The sequence below is a fragment of the Equus caballus genome, chromosome 22 (assembly GCF_041296265.1).
Source record: "Equus caballus isolate H_3958 breed thoroughbred chromosome 22, TB-T2T, whole genome shotgun sequence".
In the NCBI taxonomy this organism is placed as follows: domain Eukaryota; kingdom Metazoa; phylum Chordata; class Mammalia; order Perissodactyla; family Equidae; genus Equus; species Equus caballus.
In genome coordinates, this window is record NC_091705.1 from 34,003,844 (window position 1) to 34,030,715 (window position 26,872).

The window sequence follows — 26,872 nt, forward strand, 5'->3', positions numbered from 1 at the left end:
AGGAGTCTTTTGTCACTGACCACTCAGCTTGGAGGCCCACCAGGCTCTCACTTGGGCTTGGTGGTCCCCCAGCCCCGCTGCGCGCTGCTGGCTGTGATGCAGGGGATAGTAAGCAGGAAGAATCTCTAGCCGCCTCGCCCGCGCAGCAATCCGACCCCAGAGGGAGGGGACATTAGGCCCACGCGGCCGGGGCCTCGCAGGAAAGCAAGAGGGCGCGGGCGCCTCTGGACCCACGGGCCCGCGTCCCCCAAACCTGCTCGGCGCGCAGTCAGCGCCCGGCATCCTGCAGGGAGGCGGGCCCGCCCCCCTGTGCGCGCAGGCGCGCGCTGCGCTGGGCTCGGACCGCAGCTCGGCGCCGGGAGGGCGCGCGCTGGCCTTGCAGGTAGGCATCCCGCCGGCTGTTGGGCTGGGACCCCGGGGTGCGGAGGCGCCGCCCCAACGGGTCCAGCCCGGCACGAAGAGTCCTCGGGTCTGCGGCCCCGCTGCGTCGCTCCTTCCGAGCGCCTCCGGCGGGGGGCGCGGGCTGGGGAGGAGGTTGGGGAGAGCCGAGTGGAAGGGGTCTGGGAGGAGTGCGGAGGGGCCCGGCGGGTGCGGGGCTGCAGGGCGAGGCGGGCGCATCCACCGTGCTGCTGCTGGCCGCGATCGGGAGGGTGGGGAGGGAGGAGGCTTTGATTTTAGAAAAATGCAGTCAATTAAGAGTTTTTCGTTAATGGAAAAGAGGGTGTAGACGGTGGTTTTCTTAAGAAATGGGTCATTTGGCAAACTTTCTCTTTTCTACCATTAATTTCCGATTTTTATAATGGAAAATTGGATTATTATTGTTTTTTGTAAAAGGAAAGAATAAAAAGAATTCCGCCATTTTGGCGTTTTAAAAAGTAACCGTTCTGCGGGGCTGACGGATCCGTGGCCGCCCCGCCCGCCGCCGTCTATACTAGTCCGGGGAGGATTCGGGAGGCGGGCGGCGGGTCCCGACCCTTGAACTGGCTTTCTCCGCCTCCCGGGTTTCCGCGGCACCTGCGGCGGGGGGCGGCGCCGAGGCCCCAAGTTTGTGGCGCTCAGTCTCTCTGGGGCTCCGAGGGCGTTTTGGGAGTATCGGGGGTGTCTGTCTGGGACGCTAGCTCCCCACCCCCAACACCTAGAACGAGGGCATTTATTGAGCGTCTGTTGTATACGAGGTCTTGAAGGGCAAAGGCTGGGGGGAACCTTGGCCGACAGACCAAGAGATCATAAACACGGGCACATTCATTCAATAAATATTTATTGAGCATCTGCTATGTGCCAAACAGCGCTCCGTGCTGAGGATCCAAGGATCGTTTTAGGTCAGGTTCCCCGGAAACAGACTCAGAGGGAGATGTGAGTGTAGGTGTATTGGAGTGCCCTTGAGGGTATCACCTGCAGGGGAGTGAAGACCGCAGGGTGGTTGGGCAGAGGAAGAAGTTGAACTGCTCATGTAGTCTCAAAGGAGCCCTCAGCCTGTCCCCAGGGAAGCTCTGGAACCGAGATGGCCCAGGAGAGACATCCCAAATTGAGGCAAGGGGGCGGCGCCTTTATACCCCGTATCGACTAGTCAACAGATGGCTGCTTCCAGGAGAGGGCACTTGGGCGAGGCAGCTCCTCTGGCTGAGGGCAATTCGGAGAGAGGCTGACAGCTGAGGACTGCCAATGACAACCTTCACAGTGGCCGGGACCTCCCACTTTATCCCCTCCTCCCCCAGCCTCTGAGCAGCACAGAAGGAGAAAATAGTAGTGTTCTAGCCTAAGGCAAGAATGGTAAGCCATTTATGGCTTTCAGTACCATTTATTTCTTCTCCATATGTTATTGACCACTCTTTACTCCCAGCTCGCTGATTCATTCATTCCATGACTGTCAGTGCAATATCTGGATCAGGCTCTTGCATGCCAGGTGCTCTGTTCTGGTCCCTGGAGGAGAAAGACATAGATCGTGGTGGAGTGGAGCACACTAGAGGGAGTAATTAACTTTGTTTTGAGAGTGGATTCTAGGAAGACTTCATAGAGTAGGTGTCACTGAAGCTGGATCTTGAAGGATGATTAAAAATTTTCCAGATATATGGGATGTGGAAAGGTACCAAGAAGACAGAACAGAATGTGTAGAGGCCACAGAACTGGCGTTCTGAAGGTGTGACCAGGCTGCAGGGGTAGGTGTGGATGGGTTCCTTGCACCCGGCTCAGGCTTGGGTGCTATCTCAGGCTGGTCATGCTGCCATGTGGACCTAATGGGACAATGCTTATGAAAATGCTGTGTGAGCTACAAATATGGTAGGTAGTAGTGGTAGAGGAGGGGTGAATTCAAATCCAGAGAAGGCAGTTCCCGGCCTAAGGAAAGAACACAGAAAGAGTAGGTGCTGCTAGCCTGGAGCCCACAACCACACGTGATGGGTCCCGACATCACAGGCGCACGGGATCCTCTCCCCTCCTACACATTCAAGGATTTGTCTTCTACAATTATTTTTTTTTCTCCTGCACTGTCAGTTTCTTCCTCTCTGTAAGCTCATCTTCATCAGCTACAAACATGTTGTGGCACCTCCTATTTAAAAAAAACCACCAAAAAAACCCTTCCTTGAGACCACATCAACTCTCCAAGTACCCTCCCCCGTTTCCACGCTCTCCTTCACATCACAGCTCCTGGAAAGAGCTGGTCATCCCGTTGTTTCCACTCTGCTTTCTCCTATTCTCTCTCCTACAAGGACCAACCCTTCTTGTCAGTCTCGCCACCAGAATGTAGACTCCATGGCAGAGGTTTTTGTCTGTGTTGTTCACTGACAAATCCAGATATTCTAGAACAGTGCCTGGCACCTCGTAAGTGCTCAATAAATATTGGACTAATTGATGATTTCTCTCTAGAACCCACTCCGGTAGGTTTTTGTGCCCACAGCTCTTCTGAAATGGCTCTTGTCAAGGTTTTTGATGACCTCTTTATTGCTAAAATGGTCGACACTCAGTCCTCATGTGACTGGATGTGTCAGTGGCGTTTAACACCGTTGAGCTGTCCCATCTTCCTGAAAACTTTCCCCCTGTGCCCTCCAGAAGCCCAGACTCTTCTGGATCCCCTCTCACCTCATTGCAGTCTCCTTCTAAGTCTCTTTTGTTCGATCTTCTTCCTCTTCCCAACCTATCAATTTCGGTGAGCTCCAAGGCTCCCCCCATTTCTTTATACTCAAGACCATCTCTACAGGATGGTTTTCAAATTTGTATCTCCAGCCTCAACCTTATCTCTTATTTCTAGAACATAAGCTTCATAAGAGCACTCAGTCTTATATGAGATGGTACTCCCAGAGCACAAATGGTGCTGACACCAAGTTGGCCCTCCAGTGTATGCGGAACAAAGGGCAGCACACCGGAACAGAAGGGTGGTCCTCTCAGCCACTCTTCCTGGACAGACCGGAAACCGGGGAGAGGTTTCGAAACAGAATGGAATTCTTTCAGGAGTGCCCACATTCACTCTTAATGACTGTCAGGGTTTTAAACAAAAGTATTGACTCTGTTTAAAAGAACTAAAAATGGTGCAAGTACTTCAGCTGTGCAAAGCAATATAATTGGAATTGAAATGCAGGGAATTCTATTTTATAATTTAAAAAAAAAGGGAAAACAAACCTTGGTTTGCATGCTGCCTTAATTAATCAGGTTATATTTCTCATCTTTGCCTGCTTGAGTATACACTCTATAATGTAGAGGATGGACCCTGTGTTTTAGGGAAGAAAAGCTGGAAAATAAGTGAATGCGCAAGAACAGCAGGAGGGAGGGCGGGAGAGACAGCACCCATTGCAAGCAAGTGGTTTACATGTTCTTGGCCAGAAGCTACCAAGCTCCCTGGAATTTCTGTTAAAAGGGAGTGGATTGGTAGATATTTGAAAGTGCTGGTATCAAGACTTTACATATTTTTTTATTTATTCTTCACCAAAGCCCTATGAGGTAGATGCCATTACCAGGCTCATTTTACACATGCAGAAACTGAGGCTCAGAGAGGGTAAGCCACTCACTCAGAGTCACAGGTATTAAGTGGTGGAGCTGAGATTCAAACTGTCTTAACTCTGTCTTAAGCCTAGGTCCACCTTCTTTCCCTTAACCTGTATGCCAGAAGCCATTGTCAAGTACTGCTAACACCTTAAACAACCAAGTGTCAATCACTCATACAGTGCTTTTTTTATTATTATTATTATTTAAGACCTTTATTAACAGGTGCTTGCAGTTTGTTGACTTTTTTGAAAAAATCAAGTTGTAAACTTTTATTACAAATTAAAAATGAGGTTCTTAAAAATCTCAACTTGACCAGATATGAAACAATTTAAAAACCTTTAAAAGTGTATTGAGAAAAAACAGGCTTTTTTAAAAAAAAAAACAAAACACGTTTGTCATTACCAAAAAGAGACACTCTTACGGTGCTTTTTATTAACAAGTTGAAATTACTGAAATCCAACACAAATACTTACTGAGCACCTACTGTGTGCCAGGCACCACTCTAAGTGCTGGGGATAGAGCAGTGTACAAAACAGATAAAGGCTGCGCCCTCATGGAACTTACATTTATGTGGGGACGACTGATCAAACACAAATAAATGAAGATCACTATTGATTATAATGAAGGACATGAAGGAAATGAACACAGTATTGAGATAAGCAGTAGTGGGACGGGGTGAGGGGTGTGCTACTTTAAATTGAATGCTCAGGAAAGACCTCTTCTGAGGAGGTGACCCCTGAGCTGAGGCTTGGAGGATGGGAAGGAGGCAGCCAAGCAGAGAGCTTGGGGAAGAGCATTCCAGGAGGAAGGAACAGCAATGGCAAAGGCTCTGAGGTGGAGACATTTAGTGAAGCAATAGAAGGAAACCAGAGTTTGTGGAGGGTGGAGAACAAGGGGAAGAGTGGTGAGGGATGATGTCAGAGAGGAAGACTTAGGCCAGATTCTATAGGGTAAAGCACTTCGATTTTATTCTAAGGGCAATGGGGAGCCATTGAAGGATTTTAGGTAGAGAAATTATGCGATTCGGTTTACATTTTTAATGCTTTCTCTTACTGGAGAATAGACTATAGAGAGCAAGAGAAGAAGGATCTTGAGATGGCTTAGAAAGCAATTTCTGAAGTCCAGGGAAAACTGATGGTGGTTGGGGCTAGCATGGTGGCAATGAGATGGAGAGAAGTGGTCAGACTTTGAGATGTATTTTGGAGGTAGAGTCGACAGGCCAATTATAGTATATATAAAGTTGTGCTGTGCAGTACAATAACTATGGCCACTGTGGCTGTTTAAATTTAATTTGAAGTAAATAAGATTTAAAATTACGTTTCGCAGTCACACTAGCCACATTTCTAGTGCTCAGGAACTACATGTGGCTAGCAGCTACTGTGCTGGCTGGTGTAGGTATAGGACATTTCCGTCATCATAGAAACTTCTACTGGACAGTGCTGGTAAGGCATCTAGGACAGAGGCCAACACACTTTAGGAGTTAAGTAATAATAGATATTAAGTATATTTGTTATGGCACTAGGTCTTTTTTTTCATATATTTACCTGTTCAACCAACTCTTTATTAAATGCTTTTACCGCCCTTGCTTTATTACAGGAAAATCAGGCACTGCCTGGGTTCTCTGGGCACTCCCTCTTTGCTCTTCAAATGCATGCAGTTGTTCAACAGATGTTGCTGTGCTTGAGGTTGGAGGGAGTGGTGATCAGGAAAGATCACCTCCCAGGAAGATGAACCTGTATGAGTGAAGGAGAACCTGGTACTCGAGGGCTCTGAATCCCCAGAGGGAGAAGGGGTCAAAAAAGAGCGGGGGGCCGGCCCCATGGCCGAGTGGTTAAGTTTGCGTGCTCCGCTTCAGTGGCCCAGGGTTTCGCCAGTTCGGATCCTGGGTGCGGACATGGCACCATTCATCAGGCCATGCTGAGGCGGTGTCCCACATGCCAGAGCCAGAAGGACCTACAACTAGAATATACAACTATGTACTGGGGTGCTTTAAGGAGAAGAAGAAGGAAAAAAAAAAAAAGATTGGCAACAGTTGTTAGCTCAGGTGCTCAGCTTTAAAAAAAAAAAAAGAGGGGTGTTTGGCCTTGGCCTGAGGTGTGTCATGAGGACAGCTGGCCAGACAGAACTTGGCCTGAGACATACTCCCCAGAGTCAGTTCTGTATGTCACAGTTTACAAAGCACCCTCACACTTGCTCATCTTAAGGAAACTGGGGAGGTGCAGGGCCTGCGTGACCTGGTTAGAGCTAGTGGCCAGACCGGATGCTGGTCTCCTAAGACACCCTACTCTGCTCAGGCCTGAGGGTTTTCTCTGAGGACGGGCAGCTCCTCCTCAAAGAAGCCGCCTCCCTCCCTGATGGCCCTGATGGCTCTGCTCCGCTTGTAGGCCTACCAGGATGGAGGGGCATGCTGAAATGGAGATGCTGAGGACACTGAAGGGGCCCTCCTCAGGGGAGGTCAGCGTGCACCTGGTGGCCAGAGACAGCCCAGGTTCAGGCCCTCACCTGCCCGCTACTGCCTTCATCATCCCAGGTGGGCCAAGCGAGGGGTCTGGGAGGAGGAGCAGCCCCCATACCTGCCCAAGCAGGTGTGGACCCTAGGGAGGAGATGATACTTTTCACCTGCCCACACCTGCATGGCAGGGTCGGGGCAGGGCCACCAGGCTCACCTGTGTCCTGTCTGTCCGTGTATCTGTTCGCAGCCAGCACGGCCACCCTTGGCCTGTCCAGCAGTGCCCTGGATGTGTCCTGCTTTCCGCGGGAGCCGATCCATGTGGGCGCCCCAGAGCGAGTGGCCGACAGCGTACCTGTCACTGCCACGGTTCTGCCGCAGTTAAGCGCCGGCCCGGCGGCCAGCTCCAGCGCCAGCACAGTGCGGCTCCTGGAGTGGACCGAGGCCGCGGCCCCGCCCCCTGGGAGCGGCCTGCGGGTCAGTGTCTGTGGGGATTGGCGGGGCCCCGCGAGCCGCAGCTGTGGGGCGGGGCCTGCGGGCTCGGAGGCGGGGCCTGAGGCGGAAGGGGGGGGAAGCTGGCGAGATGGAGGACTCTGGGGGTGGGGCTTTGAGTGAGAAACTAGGGGCGTGGCTTGGAGCGAAGCGCTCTGAGGACAAGGGCATGTGGGGACCTAGGGGCGTGGTTTGTGGGGAATGGGACCTGGGGGCGTGGCTTGGAGAGGGACGCCCTGGGATGGGGCTTTAGGGACGTGGCTTGCAGTGAGGCGCCCTGGAGCCCAGGCCCGCGGGAGTCTGAGGGCGTGGCTTGAGGTGGGCACCCAGGGGCGGGGTCTTGCTGGCTGCTGGGGGCGTGGCCTGGAGTAAGGCGGCAGGAGGGAAACAGTGTCGACGGGGAGTGGTTCAAGGGCTGGCAGGGGAGTCGCGGTCCTCAGACCCTCCCGCGCTCCAGTTCCGGATCAGCGAGTACGCGCCGCTGAACATGGTGGGAGCGGAGCAGCCCCCGAGCCCCGAGCTGCGGCAGGAAGGCGTGGCCGAGTACGAAAATGGCGAGGCCCCAGCAGGAGGTGGCGATGCGGGCACCCACCAGCCTGGTAAGAGCCCCAGGCCGCGGGCCGAATCCTTGAGCCGGTGGGGCGAGGCCTGAGCTCCCGGTGGAGCCTTGGTAGGGGGGCGTGGCCCGGGTTCTGCAGGTGCGCCCAGGGGTTGGTCCTCAGGTGGAGAAGGACCTGACGAGGTGTGACCAAGGTGAGGCCGGGCCTGAGGGGACGTGGGCTCCAGGGTGGGCGGAACCTGGGTGTAGCTGTGATGGGGTGGGACGTCTCAGGCCCTTTTGGCCCCCACAGCGGACCTCCCCCAGGACCCTCCAGAAGATCCCCCTCAGGACCCCCCAGAGGATGATGGCACCTGTCAGTGCCAGGCTTGCGGGCCTCAACCAGGCACCGGTCCAGATGCTGGTTCCTCCAGTGATGGCTGCCCCCCGCTGTACCAGGAGCGGTAAGGGGGCGGGGGGCGAGGAGGGGAGGGTGGTGGAGGGAGGCAGCCCTACTTGCTCTGCATTCAGGCCCCAAAGCTCCATTCCTGTTCAGGACTTAGGACAGGGGCTGGGGGGGTGCAGGGCGGGTGTTCTTTCCTCAGGCTGCCCCTCCCTCAGGTCAGTCATAGTGGAGAACTCCTCAGGCCAGAACTCCTCCTGTGCCAGCACTTCTGAGCTCCTCAAACCCATGAAGAAGAGGAAGCACAGGGAATACCAGAGCCCATCAGAGGAGGAGTCCGAGCCAGAGGCCATGGTAGGAAGAGGGCAGGGGGAGGGAAGGGGGAGGCTGGAGGCTGTACCCCAATTCCCACTATCTCCTCCATTAATCCAGGTCTTGGGGCTGGGCCAGAGAAGACACATAATAACTCATATTTTGGAGTCCCATCCAGAGTCAGGTCCTGTACTTGATTGGAGGAAAATGGATGAATCACCCTCCTGCTTTTCTGGAGCTCCCATCTCGGTCTAGTGTCAGGGCTAAGTCACATTCACATGAACTGACACCCGAGTAGATGTGCAGGCAGGCAGGAAGCTCCGCCACGGGAGCCCAGTCACTAGGCCAGAGGCCAGGGAGCAGAGGCCTCTAGTTGCAGAGAAGCTGGAAGAGACAGAGCATGAAAGTTCCAGTGAGCAGGTAAAATCAGCACAGAGCAGATATTTGTGTCCTCAGTTTCCCCACCTGGGAAAGAGGAGAACTGTAGTCAAGCTGTGTAACTAGGCGGCATAGGCTCATGTGAGTCTGTGACCAAGCGGTAGAGAGTTGTCTGCTGGGGCTATGTTCCTGCTGGTGGCCTAGAAGAAATTCCACCTGCTTGGGGCAGAACACCATGTGGCCAGAGAGCCAAGCAGGGGCCAGGAATAGGGGCTGGGGCTTCACCCCAAGCCACGAGGACAGGAAGCTGGGATCAGGCTTGCCTTCCACAGGAGAAGCAAGAAGAAGGAAAAGATCCAGAGGGACAGCCCACCGCCAGCACCCCAGAAAGTGAGGAGTGGAGCAGCAGCCAGCCTGGTATGGTGGCCTGGGTATATATATTCTTGTGATGTGTGTACACACCTTTGGAGGGGTGAGGCTGGGAGTGTGAGTTATGGTTGTGATGGTGTGTGGTACCTATATAGATGAGCGTGCGTTAGTGTGTTTGTATAAGAGGACGAGAGAGAGACAAGGTTTCTGGTTTGTGCATTAGTGTATGTGTGTTCTTGGGGGTTACAGCATGTGTGTGTTTATCCTCTATTATCCAGTTGTGAGTAGGCCTCACTGCCAGGCTCAGTATCCCAAGACTTGAGCAACCTTTAGTAGCACCACATGGCATTGCTTCCCTTTGGTGCTGTGAACAAGTTCTTACTGGTCATTAATCTGACCCTGGGCCGCCATTCTGACCCTTTGGTTTGTTCCATTTTCTAAGAAAAATGGGACAAAGATCATTGATAGTCAGCTTTGGTCCTCAGGTCTTCTTCGTTATCATCTCCACATTCCCCTGTGATAACAGTCAACTGGAGCTAAGTAGCTTTACCACACTTGTAATCACCTAGATACTGTGTAGCACTTTGTTTAATGTCTGTCTACCTCCCTCAAAACAATCTGTTTTATTAATCATTGTATGCCTGGTGCTTAGTCTTATCACACACGGAGACTGATGTGGAGTAAACTCTCAATAAATGTTTGTTCAGTAGAGGAATGGATGAGTTGTATGTTGGTGGTTCCTCTTGGACCATGGCTCAGTTGCATGAGTCACTGTCTTTCTTGTCCTAGAGAGAGCCAGAGGGTGAGCCCAGTTCTTGGGATATCATTCTGCCTTGATGGATCCAGTGCCAGCCAGAGGAGCCCAATCTGTGTCCAGGGCTCAAAACCCTATAGTGCCTGTTCCCCCTTCCGCCCAGTACAGCCAAACCAGATTTCCACTCTCACCCAAAGCTGTCACATTCAAAGACAAAGGCTTAGCTCTCAATAGCTTATGACCTCTTAAGACTTACGCAGAGGAAGGAAATGGTGTCTAACTACTGTTGACTCAACTGCTCTGTCTTACTTAGATTCATAAATCAGCATGCTCTGGCTGGGTCCTGTTGACCAGTACAAAGTTGTCTTTTGATTCATAGCACTCACCCTCTCAACTGTGAACATTGGTATAGCATTGGTTTCTGGATGTTTTCCCCCTTCTGCCTTTTTCTCTTTTTTCAAGAGAAGAAACTCTATCAGTAGACAAGAGTTTGCATTTATGGCTAAAAATTTTCCATTCATTTTCTGGGTCTTTTGGCAGAAAAGTCTGGGGTTAGGGATGGGGGTGGCAGGGTTGCTTGAGTGTCCTGTGTGTGTGTGGAGAATCTGTTTTAGCTACACTCTTTGGCAGTTTGATGGCCAGCTATTGGGTTCATATTCTACACACCTGATATATCTGGTCCTGATGCAGTGTTCCAGTAGTTTAAGAGTTAGAACCACATAACTCATGTACATACTCAGGCCTTCTCTCTCATATATCTCCTTCACCTTTTCAACAGCTATTTGTGTGAAAGATCATTTTCTAACACACCATTGCAAAAGTCTTTACAATTTGTTTAGTCATGAATAGCTATTCTGAGAATTTTAACAGTTACTGATGTTCTCATGTCATCTCTCATTCTGCCCACATCCAGATCAAGTATCTACAGTGGCACTCTTCAGGATCAACATGGTACAGCCTTTTCAGATTCAGAGCAATCCTACAAGCATCCTGTTCTGTTTCCTTATAGTTACCTTAGACATACATGTTTGCCCATTTTTAATTGGGTTATCTTCTTACTTATCTTAATTATTACTTATTAATTCTTTATATATTCTAGATACAAGTCCTTTGTCAGATGTATATATTACAAATATTTTCTCCCAGTCTGTGGCTTGCTTTTTTTCCCTAAATGATGTCTTTTGAGGAGCTGAAAGTTTTCATTTTGCTGATGTCCAATTTATAAACTTTACAGTTAGTGTCGTTTTGAAACAGCTTTATTGAGATATAATTCACGTACCATACAATTCTCCCATTTGAAGTGTACAGCTCACTGGTTTTTAGTCTATCCACGCAGTTGTATAACTATCACCACAATCAATTTTAGAACATTTTCATGACTCCAAAAAGAAACCCTGTGCCCGTTAGCTGTCATCTCCCCAAACTACCAATTCCCCTCCAGCCCTAGGCAACCACCGATCTACTTTCCATGTATATGGATTTGCCTATTTTGGACATTTCATATAAATGGGCTCATATAATACATGGTCCTTTATGACTGACTTCTTTCACTTAGTACAGTGTGTTCAGGTTTTATCCATGTTGTAGCACACATCAGTACTTCATCCTTTTTTATTGCTGAGTAATATTTCATTGTGAGGATATATCACATTTTCTTTATCAGTTGATGAATATGTGGGTTGCTTCCATTTGGGGACTATGAATGATGCTGATATGAACATTTGTGAACACGTTTTTGTGTGGATGGAAGTTTTCATCTTTCTTGTGTATATGCCTAGGACTGGAATTGCTGGGTCATAAGGTAACTCTATGTTTAGCCTTTTAAGGAACTGCTAGATTGTTTTCCAAAGTGACTGCGCCATTTTATGTTCCCAGCAGCAGTGTATGAGGGTTCCAGTTTATCCACCTCCTCCAACGCTTGTTATTATCTGTTGTGTTTTTTTTATGCTTTTTGGGGGGGTAAGTGAGAAAGATTGGCCCTGAGATAGCATCCATTGCCAATCTTCCTCTTTTCTTTTTTCCTCCCCAAAGCCCCAGTACATAGTTGTATATGCTAGTTGTAAGTCCTTCTAGTTCTTCAATGTGGGATGCACCACAGCATGGCTTGATGAGTGGTGTGTATGTCTGTGCCCAGCATCCGAACCAGCGAACTCTGGGCTGCCGAAGCGGAGTGCACAAACTTAACCACTGTGCCACCAGGCTGGCCCCTGTCTTTTTTATCATAGCCACCCCAGTGGGTCTGAAGTGGTATTTTATTGTGGTTTTGATTTGTGTTTCCCTGATGGCTACTGATGCTGAGCATCTGTTCATGTGCTTATTGGCAATTTGCATATTTTCTTTGGAGAAACATCTATTCAGATCCTTGCCATTTTCTAATTGGGTATAGGAAACATTTTATATTGAAATACAAAGAGTGCTATACAGAGTTGGGGAACAAATTGAGAATATGAATGTGTGATTCAGTATAAAACATTGATCAGTTATAAGGGTCCCTTCTTAACTGAGGTCCCTAATCTAAATTCACATGCAAAATTCTGTGAATTGTTCATTGTTCTCGGGAGATGGTCCATGACTTTTATTTGATTTTCAAAAGGGTCTATTTATACTTCTTAGAAACCTTAATGGCTTTAATAGCTCTCACTGGGTAAACAATAGACCATAGCATTATGGAGCCCAGCCTCTTCAGTTTGGTGTTCCCAGGCATAGATCCCTATAAGGCACATGCTGAACACAAGTACCAGGCTCTTGATTAAATTTTCTGTGTCTTAAAATTAACTGATTATGAGTTGGCTAACCATGCTCTATAAGAAGTAGGTAAATACAGAGATGTATCTGTAGCAAATTTAAGACAAAAAGACCCAGCACATGGTGGCACCCTGATGACTGCTTGTAATCAGTTGTTCTTGGACCTTGGCATTCTATTCTTCTCTGTACATTTTCTGTCTGTCCTTTGTAGACCTTTGTAGCCAGAACTCTAGCCTGGCTAGAACCATTAGTTCGTGAATTGTCTCAACTGAAATGACTGAAACCATGCTGAAGAAGCTTCCTGAGAGAGTGAGCAGAAAGAGGGAAAATGAGAGGGAAGTACTGTATTAATTTCTAGGGATCCAGCATTGAGGAGCAGGGTTGGGGTCAGGGAAAGAAGAAACAGTGATGGAAATAGAAGAGGAGGAAGATAGAGCTAAGAGAGTGAAGCAAGAAGGAAATGCTGAGATGGAATGGGTGGTTGGGAGCACACAGACATTGAGAGAGTTGAGGAATGAGAAAAGGTCATTGGATTGTGGCCCTGGTGACTCAAGAGAGCAATTTCACTAGTGCATACAGGTAGGCATGAGGCTAGGTGATGCAGAAGATAATCCGTCAAAAGGATGTAAAGTTCTTCGTAATATCCCCTTACGTTTTTAAAGTCTGCAGGATATGTAGTGATAGCCCCCTTTTTTATTTCTCTTATTATTACATGTGGCTTCTTTCTTTGTTTCTTTTTTTCCCCAGCCTTAGTGAGATATAATTGTCCTATAACATCGTGTAAGTTTAAGGGGTACAATATGTTGATTTGATGTACTTATATATATATTTTTTTTTTGAGGAAGATTAGCCCTGAGCTAACTACTGCCAATCTTCTTCTTGTTTTTGCTGAGGAAGACTGGCCCTGAGCTAGCGTCCATGCCCATCTTCCTCTATTTTATACGTGGGACACCTACCACAGCACGGCTTTTTGCCAAGTGGTGCCATGTTCGCACCTGGGATCCGAACCCGCAAACCCTGGGCTGAGAAGCAGAATGTGCAAACTTAACCACTGTGCCACCTGGCCGGCCCCTCATGTACTTATATATTGCGAAATGATTACACCATACAATAACCTGCATTATGTCACATAATTACCATTTCTTTTTTGTGGTGAGAACATTTAAGATTTACTCTGTTAGCAACTTTCAAGTTTATAATATAGTATTATTGACTAAAATCACTATGCTGTCCATTAGATCCCCAGCACTTATTCTTCTCGTAACTGGAAGTTTGTATTCTTTGACCAATATCTCCCCTTTTCCCCCACCCCTTCTTTTTGTTTCTTAATCAGTCTTGCCAGAGCCTTATTAATTTTATTTGTCTTGTCTTTTTTATTTCCTTTCTTTGATTTTCTTTGGGTTTACTTTACTCCTATTTTTCTAACTTCATGAGACAGATTAATTTTAATTTTCAGATTTAATTAATTTCCGCCTTCCTTCTTTTCTAATATGTTCGTTTAAGGCTATCATTTCCCTCTAAACACTGCTTTGGCTGCATCCCACAGTTTTTGATGTATAGTATTTCCATTATTGTTCTTTTATTCACCAAACACTAAGTGCCTACTGTGTACCAGGCACTGGGCTAAGAGTTTAGAGTAAGCAAAACACAATACCAGCCCTTAAAGAGCTCATAATCTCATTGCAGAGAGAGAGAGAGGTGTAAACAGGTAGTTATTATGTAATAGTGTAATAAGTATTTAATTTAAGGTCTGTAGGTTCAAAAGACTGTCACAGAACAAACTCTGCCTCGTGTAGTCAAGGAAGACTTCATGGGATATGTGGGGTGACATTCCATCCATCCATCCATCCGTGCATCCATCCATCCCTCTAGTCATTCATTTAGTAAACATTTGTTGAGCACGTGTTCTGGATAAAACCCTATGCTAGGTGCCAGAGCTGTGGCTGGGTCCTGAAGGATGAAAGAAAGATAGGATGGGATAGGGTAGCGTAAGATCTTTGAGGCAGAGGGATCAACGTGTGCAAAGGCAGAGAAGCACACAGGGGCATGGAGATGTGTGATGAGGCTAGCGTGTATGCTGTGGAAAGATGTCTGGATTTTTGTCTTTTGGTCAGAACTCAGAAGCCATTGTGGACCTTAAAGCAAAGAAATAACAAACCAGTTTTTATTTTAGAGATATTCTGGCAATAGACTGGATCTGAGGCAGAGAGATCAGTTCAGTGGCTCTTGGACTGGCTCAAAGAAAGAAGGACAGTGACTGTGGAGAGGTGGAGACAGATTCAAGAGATACCCAGGAGAGGGAGTAAACAGGACTCCGACTAAAGGATCCTGGGAAGTAAAAAGAGAGACATAAAAGATCCCTTCCGAGTTTTTGGTTTGTGTGACTGGCTGAATGGATGGTGGTGCCATGGACTCGGGTAGAGAATACCAAAAGGGGCACAGACTTTGGCAGAGAAGTTACAAAATTTAGCTTTCAACAGCCTGAGCTTGCTGAAGGAAGTGCTAGGCTAAGGAAGCATGTAGCCCAAGGAAGCAGAAATAAGCAAAGGAGCATTTCTGGATGGCAAGAGAGGATCAGTGCCACAGCTAGCCTGTGTGGTGCCTTTGCACAAATTGTGAAATCGTACCCCTTCTGAGCAGACCAATTAGAAAAAGGCAACCTTTCTTCATAGTAGACTCAGCCTTGCAAGGACCCCACACTGGATTTCAACCCTCATTCATGCTCTTGGCTGGGCATCTGTGTACAGTGCACAAGCTGCACTACCATCCACAGGAGCTTTGGGACTTACTTGGGGTTGGGGATGTGCCTAAAGGCTCAGCCCCTTGTTCACCCTGGAAAAAGCAGGGAAACTGAAGGAGGCTGGAGGCTTGGTCAGGGAGGGAATCTCGTTATTACTAAAAGGTTTAGTGGTCAGGTCTGTCTCCAGTGGATGACATTAATCTCTTTTCTTATCTGTGAAAAGGATTGCTAGAGCCCTACCTATCACCTCAAGACATTGTGAGGATTAAAAGATATCATGTATGTGAAGTCTCTAAGATATCCCTGACCTCCGGTTTCTGGTACCAGCCATGGCACACAGGAGGTACCAATTAATGGTAAAAGGAATGGTTAAGGTAAAAGAATGTGGTGTGTGATGGTGAACTGTAAAGACTGTATATTTCGTATGTGGTATGACCAGTGAGAACTCCAGATAATGAAGGCCCAGGGAGGGAAGTGGCAGGGATGGGCGATGGGAAGGTAAGGGATGGCAAAGGAAGAGGTCAGCGGGCTCTGCTGTGGCATGGGGGGTCTTAGAGCTTAGCCATGTTGGAGTATGGCTAAAGGGAGATGATCTTGGAGTTAAGAGTCAAGGAGAGGCAGGGGCCCGGCCCGGTGGCGCAGCGGTTAAGTGCGCACATTCCACTTCTCAGCGGCCCAGGGTTTGCCAGTTCGGATCCCGGGTGCAGACATGGCACTGCTTGGCACACCATGCATCCCACGTATAGAGTAGAGGAAGATGGGAACGGATGTTAGCTCAGGGCCAGGCTTCCTCAGCAAAAAAAGAGGAGGACTGGCAGTAGTTAGCTCAGGGCTAGTCTTCCTCAAGAAAAAAAAAAAAAAAAGAGTCAAGGAGAGGCAGAGGTGCCTGAGATGAGAAATCTGACAAGTAGCTTATGTTATGGTTTGGGAAGAGTGAGGCAAAAAGAAGAATGCCATCTAGGCAGAAAGAGATGGGTATTGGGAAGGGCTTGTAATAGTAGTGATGATTTGGAAAAAGTAAAGCAGTAGTATGCAGGATGATGTGGAATTCCAGTGCAAGATACAGCAAGATGATGCTCACCCTGGCATCCTGAAGCCTACTCTCTCTCTCTCCCTTCCCCTGCTCAGTGAGTCTGAATGAAGACTGAGTGGAAGAACTGAGGGTTTCTTGAGGGAACATAGTAGGTGATTTGTTCTAAGGGACAATCCGGGTTTCACTCAGCACAAAGGACAGCAGGAAGAGATGTGCTCTAGGTCGGTGTGTCGGCATGGGTCTCAGAGAGTTTGGTGGCTTGGTTGATCAGTTGATGAAGGAAATACTTACTTTGACCCAACTGGGTCAGACGTTTGGGATCTCAAGGTTCAGTACAGTGACGGGGGCATTTTGGCAGCTGCTAGACAGACGCTTATAGCCACTTAGGTTCCAACTAAAGAAAAAAGCTTCTTCCTGAGTAACAAATCACTCCAAACCCGAATATTGGGGGCAGTAGGCAAGTGAGCCAGAGCAAGGCAGAGCTAGAATCCAGATCAGACTTCGTGGAGACCTAGGGAGGACCAGTAACACGAGTCCAGCGCTTTGTATTTCATAAGGATCTGTTACTCACAGCATCTTACTCCTCATAATGACCCTCTGTGGTAGGTGAAGTTACCTGCATTTTACAGAAAACAAAACTGAGACATAGGAGTTCCTAGAAGAAGCTGGACGTGTTTACCCAAGGGATATGAATTGACTTTTCCAAGTTGTCACCTCTTTAATTGTCTGTGGCCTTTGGTTGAAGGCAGCTCAGGCTGACCTTATGGGACTACCTTACATGTCACCAGCTATTCTAGCCTTTAAGGAGTGTTTCTTCTCTGTGCTGGAGGCCAGGACTCCATCTCAGGCTAAATTGAAGGTCCCGCAGGGGAATCCATCGCCCCCTCCCCAGGACCCGGACAACTGAGGGCTGTAGGCCCTGACGACCGTGTGTGCGTGTGCATGTCTGGGAGGGCTGTGCAATCAATCTCTACTCTGTGGGCTCACCACACACACAATGTGCATTTGTGTTTCTGGGTGTCCCTGTAAGTCTTCAGAAGAAAAGTCAAAAAAAGAGAATTTCTTCTTTCTACGTGTCCTCTCTTCTCTGTTTCTGCTTCTTTTCCCATTTTCTCTCTCATTTCTCGTTCTCCTCTTCTTTCCCTGTGAGCTTAGGTGGTGCTGTGATTAAGTCCTCTCGCTCAGGACTTGTCACTCAGCTCTGCCAGAGGACAGGGTCCCTCTGAGGCTGACGCTTCATAACCTCAGTTAGTTGCTGCATAATCCAGAGTTCTGCTGACAGCCGCTTGGAGTTGGGGTAGGGACAGACAGAACTGGTGTAGCCTCACCTGAGACTGGGTCTCACCTGAGGTCTGCCCCCCTGCCTCTGGCACCATCATGGCTGAGTGGGACCAGAGAGCAGCATGTGACCACAAACAAAGGTTTGTTGTGAAGGTTAGGGTAGAGCTGAGTCAGGAGAAACTGAGGAAATGGTGCTTCAGCAGCAGCCTGGGGTCAGCCCGTCTGTCTCCTGTCCACAGCATCAGGGGAGAAGAAGGAAGGCTGGTCATGGGAGTCCTACCTCGAGGAGCAGAAGGCCATCACTGCCCCTGTCAGCCTCTTCCAGGACGTGAGTGGGACAATTTCCACCTAGGAAAACCTTGTGTTCCCAGTCGAGGGACTCACGACCAAACTCAGGGCTTCTGGTGTTTTCTGTGTCTAACATCCCTTAAAGGACTGGCAGAATGGAAGCGGGAGAGACAGCTTAGGAGCCTGGAGTCGAAAAGGGCTCACCATAAGGGGCTTCCAGGGTGGGAAGAAATAGGGACATGGGACCCAGGCTCACCCATCACTGGGCCTGCAGACTTTTGAATTCTATTCAATTCTATACACTGATCTTTCTGTGGCTTGGGTGAGAGAGAGCCCCTAAGTCCAGCCCTGACTCACCCCACATCTTTTAAGGGACTTGAGATCTAGTTTCTCCCCTTCTGGATCCCTGCACTAAAGACCCCCGAATAATAACCCCCTTGGTAGTACCAGGCGGGTGGGGCCTAAAGGCAGCTCCTTCACCCCAAGCCCACCAGGCAAGGATAAGGCTGGATGGAAGCTGGGTCCTCTCCAATCTGTGCGTTGACAGTACCAGACGGTCACCCATAATAAGAATGGCTTCAGACTGGGCATGAAGTTGGAAGGCATCGACCCTCAGCACCCCTCCATGTACTTCATCCTCAGCGTGGCCGAGGTGAGCTGAGGCCTGCACCACCGTCCTGATGATGTCTGTCAGGATAGATTGATGGGCCTGCCAGGGGCACGGAGGGCCTGGACTCAGATGAGAGAGACAGTGCCCTGCCCCCAGCACACAATCTAGTAGGGGATTAAGGTAGGACACATAGAAAGCTAAAAAATGAACAAAAATCAGATGAAGTGTGAGGGGTGGTGATGGTACTGAGTGGGCGTATACTTCAGTCTGAGGGGACCTGAGGAAGAGAGATCCCAAGGGCAGGGATGTTGGCATGAGTCCTACAAGGAAGGTCCTTGTCCTCTTGGAGCTCACAGTTGTGTGGGAATCAGCCAGATAAAGACATCAGCGACATGCCACAGGGGTGGCGACAGACGTGAGCAGAGAGGCACCGACAGAGCAGGAGAAGCCTCGTAGAGGAAGGGCCTCCTTTGCTGAGTCTTGAGAGATGAGTTTGGAATGAGTAGGGTGTTCCAGGCAGAAGAAGAAAAGTGGGCAGAGGCTCTGGGGTGTGGACCAGGCTGCATGTCCAAGAAGCTGCTGTCAGCTCAGTGAGGCCAGAGCAGAGTGCATGAGTGGGCACAGTGGGAGGAGATGGCAGAAGGAAAGGTCACTGGGGCCCTAAGCAGGCCTGAGCCTTGGTAGGTGCCCTCCGGGTTCTGTCCAGGGCTTGAAAGGGTAGGAGGTGTCAGAGAATCTCCCTGTCTTGCACCCAGAACTCAGGGCTCGTGAGTACATGAACTGTCTTCATCGCAGGATGGGAGAGCGTGGGGCAAATTTCATGATGGCAGGGAACCTGGGAGCAGAGAGGTGGGGTGGGGAACCTGCTAGCGTCAGTGACATCAGAGCCCCTCAGACCCCCAGGCTGGGCCAGGAGAGGTGAGGGAAAGGGAGCGGCGTCTGCTGGCATTGCAGTGCCCGTGATTCCCCCTCACGGGGCCAGGTGTGTGGCTACCGCCTGCGTCTGCACTTTGATGGGTATTCCGAGTGCCATGACTTCTGGATCAATGCCAACTCCCCTGACATTCACCCCGCTGGCTGGTTTGAGAAGACTGGGCACAAGCTGCAGCCCCCCAAAGGTAAGGCCCAGCTGGGTTGGTCAGGGTGAGGCAGGGAGCCCTCAGACTTTCCTCCTCTTCCCTGTGGTCCCCCCTACCCTGTTCCCCATTGCACACCAGCCTCTCTTCATCGCATTCCTGCTGTGACTGGGCCCCAAGGCTTCTGCTTTGCCCGTGCCCTTTGAATGTCCACTCAGGTTGTGTCCTGCTGTGCCATGGGATCCCTGGGCAGGTTCTTGAGGGTTGTGGGGTCCTCAGGCCTGCTTGACTCTGCTGCTTCAGTGTGGGGTGCCCTCACCAGGGCCCAGCCTCTGTCTGCACGGTGCTCTGTTCGTCCCCCCCGAGGGGCCTAGGTTACAAGGAGGAGGAGTTCAGCTGGAGCCAGTACCTGCGCAGCACAAGAGCTCAGGCTGCCCCCAAGCACCTGTTTGTGAGCCAGAGCCATGTGAGTGCCCCTGAGCCAGAGTGGACACCCACCCCCTAGGACGGAGTCACTGCAGCCAGCCCAGGGTATCTGCTCATCAGAGGAGAGCCATCCACTGGTGCTCTCAGCCTTGTTCTGGTTTCTCACACCAAATGGGAGGGGCACGCTGGGCAGGCCAAGGGCCAGAGGGGGAAGCTGATTACAGATTCTCCCCCGGTTCCCTCCCTCCTGCCTACTGCAGAAATCCTCCCCTCTGCACATTCCCTCGGAGCCCCGGCCCTCCATCCCAGCCTGGGCCTGGAGAGGTCCCTGCTCTTGCTTCTTGCTTTGGTCTGCTCAGTGGTTTTTGGTGTAAGGTCCAAGCTTCTATTCTGCGAGCTGCTTTTTCCTTCCTTCTCCCCAACATTGAGCCTCTCCCATTGAGTCCCAACAACTCACTTGAACAACTCTCTGTTCAAGGCAACTGGCAGCTTTATCCGGCAGCTAAAGTATCTCCTAATCCCAAGCAAAAGGTCTGAGGGATGTAGGGAACCCCCAGGAGAAATATCACCATGTCAAAAATCCAGGCCCCCCGTGGGCCAGGGGCTCCGCCGTGCTGTTCGGGAAGGAGCATTACTCCCCACACCCCCAGTCAGGCCCTGAGACCATACTTACAGGTTCTCAGGTAACTGGTGGGGTTCTACCCACAATGGTGACAGGGAATACAGACTTTTAAGTCAAACTGTTTAAACCTTGGCCCCACCATTGACTAGCATTGTGGTCCTGGTCAAGTTACTTAACTCGTAAAATGATGGTGGATGGTGACCCCTGTCTCACAGGGTGGGGGAGGCTTGTGCTCAGCCTGGCACACTCGTTGGGTGAATGCGTAGCCCCCTGCCAGTCGCTCACCTTCTGCCACAGTGAGGCTTCCTCTGAGTGCATCTTGGGGGCCAGGAGTTCCTGAGTGGCCTGTGGCTTATGATTCTGTCCTGGAGGGACCCTCTTTCCCAGCCTGTTTCTTCTGCCCTCCCCCCCATCTATCCCCCCAAGCTTGACTCCTGGGGAACCGACTGCTTCCTTTGCCAGTGGGTTCTGGGCCAGCACTAGCCGGTCTGGGCCTGGCCGTGGCAGCCCCTCTTCTTGCCCCCAGAGTCCCCCACCCCTGGGCTTCCAGGTGGGCATGAAGCTGGAGGCTGTTGACCGCATGAACCCATCCCTCGTCTGTGTGGCCAGTGTGACCGATGTGGTGGACAGCCGCTTCCTGGTGCACTTTGACAACTGGGACGATACTTACGACTACTGGTAGTGGGAGGGCCCAGACTTGGCCTGGGGGGTGAGGGGAGGGCAGAAGGCAGGGCGAGGGGTGGGGGGCCAGTGCTTTCAAACCTCAGGCACCATGGCCCCAGCCCAGTCCTGACTTCAGATTTTCTCCAGGGTGTAATTGTCCTCTGGATTTGATCTATATCATAAGAAACACAATGCAGTGTTAAATGTTTTATCTGAAAATACCAAAGTTAAGACGAGCAAACTCCTGTGTTCATGATTTTCCCTTAGATGTTATGGTGGTATTAGAGTTTTCAGTTAATGCTGCAGTTTTCTGACTTTCTCCTCGGCCTTCTGTGTAGCTCTCACTAGGAAGTAGGATGAGAGTGGGCCCTGAAGCCGTGCTGTCATAGGACGGCAGGCTCAGGGCCTCAGAGATTCACCTGGGACAGTGAAGTATTCTTGGGTTGCAGGTGTGATCCCAGCAGCCCCTACATCCACCCAGTGGGCTGGTGCCAGAAGCAAGGAAAGCCCCTCACCCCTCCACAAGGTGACCCTGCAGTCTGAGCAAACGCCCCTTCCTGGGCCTGGCCCCATATCCCTCTCCCCTGATCCCTTACCAGGACCTCATTAGCTGGGTCTTTAGGGTCAGGATGAGGGGGCAGATGTACCCTGGAGCCTCATCTCTGCCGGGAGTTTAGAACCCTTTGATTTTAGGAGAGGCCTGTCAACCCCTGACTCCACTGAGGTTCAAGGGAAGAAAGTTAGATGGCCCCTCAGCAAGGGAGCAGGGGTCCAGAGTGACGGAAGGGTCCTTCCCTTAGGGAGCATTAGGCTGGCCTGTGGACAGTAGAGGTGCAGATGTGGCTGGGCTGGAGCTGGAGCAATAGGGCCCAGTAGAGGGTGGGAACCAGGGTTCCCAGGCAGCCCTGTGAATGTGAGGTGGTGACATGCTTGTTTCTGATTAGCACCCCTCTGCCTCCTGCCTCAGGAGCCCCCTCCAAGGAGCTGGCTGTGGTGATGGGGGGGAGATGGTACTCCAAGGGCCTCGCTCCCTTCTGTGCTCCTGGTCCTGCTTGGGAGCAGAGAGCACCCCCTGTGTGCCTGGGTGCCTAGACAGTGCTCTCCTGCTCTCCTCCAGACTACCCAGACCCTGATAGCTTCTGCTGGGAGAAATATCTGGAAGAAACTGGGGCCTCTGCCGTGCCCGCCTGGGCCTTCAAGGTGGTGAGTCGGCTCTCCCTGCTCCCAGAGCAGAGCTCAGTAAGGCATGGAACCCTTGGCCAGCCAGAATGGGACCCTGGCCTCCCCCTTTGGCAGACCACAATTTCCCAGGCACAGCACTAGGGCTCCCTTCTTGGGGCCTCAGCTCTGCTGAGGTGGGCCTGGGCCTGAAGGCTGCTGTCCCCCTGCAGCGCCCCCCGCACAGTTTCCTGGTCAACATGAAGCTGGAGGCCGTGGACCGCAGGAACCCAGCTCTGATTCGTGTGGCCAGCGTGGAGGATGTGGAGGACCATAGGATAAAGGTAGTTCCAGGACCCTCAGGCTGGGGGAGTGGACAGGCCAATTGGGCAGGACTTCTGTGCACTGGTTAGAGGTCAAGGGCATGGCCTGAGCCAGACATAAGGCAGGCCGCACATTGTGGGGAAGAGAGCTCTAAACTTGAGGCCGAAGATCTTGGATCTCATTTTAGCCTCATCTGGGACTTACCTTTGCAGGCTTGGCAAGTCTTTTCCCTTCGCTGAGCTTTAACCTTCTCATCTGTAAAATGGGCCTAATAAGACTTGTCCTACCCACAGATTGATGGGAGAAGCCAGTAACTTAATGAGTGAAGCCCTTGGAAAATGTGGCAGCCAAGATGGATTGCGTGGGGTTGGCCCCTTGGTTCTTCCAATCCAGAATCTTGCTTCTGACAGGCCCTAGGGATGGGGAGAGCCCCTGGAGCCTGGAGGACCTCCCGGCTCATCTGGGCCCCTTCCACGAGGAACACCTGACCTCCACGGACCTTTTCTTCCCAGCTCCACTTTGATGGCTGGAGTCATGCCTATGACTTCTGGATTGACGCTGACCACCCAGACATCCACCCGGCGGGCTGGTGCTCAAAGACAGGGCATCCCCTGCAGCCTCCTCTCCGTGTGTACCGCTAGGACCCTCTGACCCTTTCCCTCTGCTGTCCCACCCTGCCCCCCAGCTCTGACAACTTCCCTCCTATAGGTTGCCCTGGGGGCTCTGACCATCATGCCCAGGTCTGATGCTGCAGGCTCCCGTGCTCACAGTGAGCTCTGGGACCCCCATCCTCCCTCTCTGCCACACTAGGCAGTGCTTCTGGCTTCCCCACTTGTTGGGTTTGGGGTATTGAGGTGTGAGGGGGCAAGGTCACCTGGGAGCATGTGCTTAGAAGGTGGTTATACACCTGGCAGTTCTCTCAGCGTCTAGCAGAGCCACACAGAGCAGGCATTGGGTTTGCTAAGGAGATGCTGGCTCCCTTCAATAAAACTCTGTCCCCTACGCAGGCAGGGGTTAGAGGTCAGGTCACTGGACTGCTCGGCCCTAGTTCTCACCCCCAGGATCCCCCCTTATTTCCCTGCTGCCACCACATCTGTCTCACAGTCGATTATTCTCCAAGCGTGAGCAGAGCCTAAAAAGTTACCAGAATCTTGGGGACGGACACAGGGAAACAGAGAGAATAGCATGAATCTGCCTGATGTGGCTTCTAAGGTATAGCTGTGCCCCCACCAGCTCTGAGTGGAGCTCCTCCCCTAGGGTTCTCCTCTCTGAGACAGAGGGCATGGCCTGCTATCTCAACGAAGTGTGTGAGAGCCAAGCCCTCATTCCCCAGAGAGGGGCAGAGAGCCAGCAGCAGGCAATGGCGTCAGCCTGGCTCAGGGCCCTGAATCAGGGGCACTAGTTCCTAGTGCTGACCTTCCTGGGGAGACTCCCCTCCCTCCCTCCCTCCCCACCCCAGGACCCTATGCTGACTCTTCCTCCTGCTCCTCCAGGACCGAGAGAGCCCAGCTCTGCCTCCGCTGGGGACTGTCCTCCTCTCAGCTGTCAGCGCCTGCCGCACACCAGGACCTCCAAATACAGCTTTCACCACCGGTGAGCGGAGGGCTCCTGCTAAGAGGCCTCGGGCATTGTTCAGAGAGGGTCTGTTTTCCACCTGCTGTGTGCGCCCAGCTGAGCAGGGCTCACCGAGACGCTCTCCCAGTGGAGCTAGGGCTGGGAAGGGCTGAGTAGGAACCAGTGGATTCAGCCTAACTGAAGCCGCCTCCTTCTCCAGGAAGTGCCCCACTCCTGGTTGTGACGGCTCTGGCCACGTCACAGGCAAGTTCACAGCTCACCATTGCCTCTCGGGCTGCCCACTGGCCGAGAGGAACCAGAGCCGGCTGAAGGCGGAGCTGTCCGACTCGGAGGCCTCGGCCCGTAAGAGGAACCTCTCAGGCTTCTCCCTAAGGAAGAAGCCTCGCCATCATGGCCGGTGCGGAGGGCAAGGGTGCAGGGCCTCGTGTCCTCCTGGGCCAGGCCAGGCACTGAGTCCCTGCCACGGACCTGGTCCCTCTCTCTCCAGGATTGGACGCCCTCCAAAGTATCAGAAGATCCCGCAGGAAGATTTCCCGAGTGAGTCCCAGGTCACCTCCTGCCCTCCACAAAGTGTTTACCATGAGTGCTTAGTAATTGTTGGTGGGGTGAGTCGCCGGAGGGCCTGGAGGGGGAGAAGCTGGAAGGAAGGCTGAGATACGTGGGGAGCATAGAGCAGTGGCAGAGCACGGGATGGAGCCTGGAGTGACCTTAGGTTCCAGCCCCATTTCACCCACAGCCTTTCTGTGAGTCTGCGGGAAAGGCACAGAGCCTCTCTGGGCCTCTGGTTTTCTACCGTGGGCAGGATGATGCTCCCGGCTCTGCTATTCTCAATTCTAGGCTTCCTGGGAGGGAGAGATTGCTGTCACTTTCTAGCTGTGTGACCTTGAGCAACTCACGTAACGTCTCTGAGCCTCAGTCTCCTCCTTTGAAAACATGAATAATGCTTGCCTTTCAGGTGTCAACTATGTAAAGTAATAGTGCCTTCTACTACCATTTACTGAGTACCTACTATGGGCAAGGCACTGTATATGAAAAGCACATCCACTCTGGCTGACTCCCACAAGCACCCTGCAATGTGGATACCGTGCTCTCCTTCTAGAGAAGGGGAATGGGAGGCTCAGAGAGTGAAGTCACTTGCCCAAGGTCATTTGCCTTGTAAGGGCAGAGCTGGGGTTTAAACTTGGGTCTGACTTCTCCTGCCACGTGCTGCTGGTTTAATAGACAGAAAGCACCTAGCCCAAATGTCAGTCCACTTCTCGACCCCTTCCTGTGAGTCAGCTCGGCTGCCATGACAGAGCACCACAGATCGAGGGGCTGAAACAACAGAAATTTATTTTCTCGCGCTTTGGAGGCTGAAAGTCCAAATCAAAGTGTCAGCAGATTTGGTCTCTCCCTCCTCCTTGGCTTGCAGATGGCCATCTTCTCGCCGTATCCTCACCTGGTCTTTCCTCTGTGTGCGTGCGCCCCTGGTGTCTCTGTGTCCAGATTCCCTCCTATAAAGATGTCAGTCAGACTGGCTTAGGGCGCACCCTGGTGGCATCGGTTTACCTTAACCACCCCTTTAAAACCACCCTTTAAAGGTAACGCAGTCACCTTGTGAGGTGCTGTGAATTTGGAAGGACACAGTTCAGCCCATAGCGTGCTCCAATGGGAGGGACAAGGTGACTGAGCCCTCCACTGGGTGACAGGTTCATCTTACGTCTTCAGCCATCAGCACAGGGCCTGAGACACAGCAGGGATGCTGAGAATCTTGCTTCAGGTGAGCTGAATGCACATCATTCTAAGGTGAGAAGAGACCTTGAGAAATCACCTGGTTCATTGCAGTTTCTGGGCAGGACCCAAGCTAGTCCAGTTCTTCAGGAACAACCTCTGTAGCCTGGGCAGTATAGACCACACGAGTAAAAGGACAGTCCTGAAGTCAGACTGCCTTTCACAGGCTGTGAGACCTTGGACAGGTACGCCACCTCTCTGAGCCTCAGCTTCCTCGTCTGTAAAACACTGATGATAACAGTGTCAATCTTAAACGGGGATGGGAGGCTTAAAGGCGGGGTCCGTATAAAGTGCCCAATAACCTGTGGGAGTTGTTATTAGTCCTGATCTCTTGCCTCACTCCTTCTTGCTGCTCTTCTGTACTCTTCCCTTGTGGTGGAAACAGAGGGCAGTTCCACAGCCTCAGGCCTGAGTGAGGAGGGTCTTGGCCAGCCTCCGGGCCCTCAGAGGGAGGACTTCAGGGGACGGTAATGCAGTGGGCGCCACTTCTGTCCACCCGTGGTCCACCTGGTCAGCTTCCATTGCGGGGCCACAGTTCTGACCACCAGAGGGTGCTTGCCTATTGTGTTCATTCCAGAATTACCCTGAGAACTGGGAAGTTGTCTTTCCAGAGGCTGAGGCTGTGACCCAGAGAGGGCTCACCCAAGGCCACCAGTCACTTCAGGGGCAGAGCAGGAGACAGAGCCCAGGTCTCTGACCTCTGTGCAGGGCTCCCCTGCTCTCCCAGCTGGCTCCCACACAGAGGGGACACTGGTTGCTCTGGATTTTGTTCCAGAAGAGACTCCCCACACATCCATGGGTAGACCTCCTCAGATGGGCTCTGGGGTTTGTTGGTACACAGCTCTGTGGGGAAGGCTGCCTGGAGACAACAGGACTCCAGTGTGCCTGCCC

At 51.4% G+C, this 26,872-nt stretch overlaps 1 protein-coding gene and 1 long non-coding RNA gene across 12 annotated transcripts in view; one reads left to right on the forward strand and one right to left on the reverse strand.

Moving 5' to 3' along the window:
- Nucleotides 1-234: 234 nt before the first annotated feature.
- The window catches only part of LOC100070683 (L3MBTL1, histone methyl-lysine binding protein), a 68,131-nt gene continuing 41,493 nt past the window's right edge, over nucleotides 235-26,872 (forward strand). For 3 of the 11 annotated variants that reach the window (XM_070247565.1, XM_070247569.1, XM_070247571.1), the window contains exons 1-20: nucleotides 235-382; nucleotides 5,572-5,731; nucleotides 6,360-6,505; nucleotides 6,675-6,901; nucleotides 7,374-7,515; nucleotides 7,768-7,918; nucleotides 8,076-8,211; nucleotides 8,880-8,964; nucleotides 17,709-17,797; nucleotides 18,305-18,409; nucleotides 19,350-19,485; nucleotides 19,818-19,909; nucleotides 21,018-21,169; nucleotides 21,604-21,680; nucleotides 22,272-22,357; nucleotides 22,546-22,656; nucleotides 23,149-23,263; nucleotides 24,130-24,229; nucleotides 24,411-24,608; nucleotides 24,699-24,748. In XM_070247565.1, the coding sequence (XP_070103666.1) occupies nucleotides 6,370-6,505; nucleotides 6,675-6,901; nucleotides 7,374-7,515; nucleotides 7,768-7,918; nucleotides 8,076-8,211; nucleotides 8,880-8,964; nucleotides 17,709-17,797; nucleotides 18,305-18,409; nucleotides 19,350-19,485; nucleotides 19,818-19,909; nucleotides 21,018-21,169; nucleotides 21,604-21,680; nucleotides 22,272-22,357; nucleotides 22,546-22,656; nucleotides 23,149-23,263; nucleotides 24,130-24,229; nucleotides 24,411-24,608; nucleotides 24,699-24,748 (2,188 nt within the window). In that variant the 5' untranslated portion in view covers nucleotides 235-382; nucleotides 5,572-5,731; nucleotides 6,360-6,369. Of the gene's footprint in view, nucleotides 383-5,571; nucleotides 5,732-6,359; nucleotides 6,506-6,674; nucleotides 6,902-7,167; nucleotides 7,516-7,767; nucleotides 7,919-8,075; nucleotides 8,212-8,879; nucleotides 8,965-17,708; nucleotides 17,798-18,243; nucleotides 18,410-19,349; nucleotides 19,486-19,817; nucleotides 19,910-21,017; nucleotides 21,170-21,603; nucleotides 21,681-22,271; nucleotides 22,358-22,545; nucleotides 22,657-23,148; nucleotides 23,264-24,129; nucleotides 24,230-24,410; nucleotides 24,749-26,872 lie in introns of those variants that run through there. The other 8 variants (XM_070247570.1, XM_070247572.1, XM_023626597.2 and 5 more) reach the window with 7 other exon arrangements.
- LOC111770012 (uncharacterized) lies at nucleotides 1,756-6,780 on the reverse strand. The gene is made up of 2 exons (XR_002802907.2): nucleotides 6,642-6,780; nucleotides 1,756-1,920 (listed from the first exon to the last, which is right to left on the reverse strand). It is a non-coding gene; the product is annotated as an uncharacterized lncRNA (long non-coding RNA).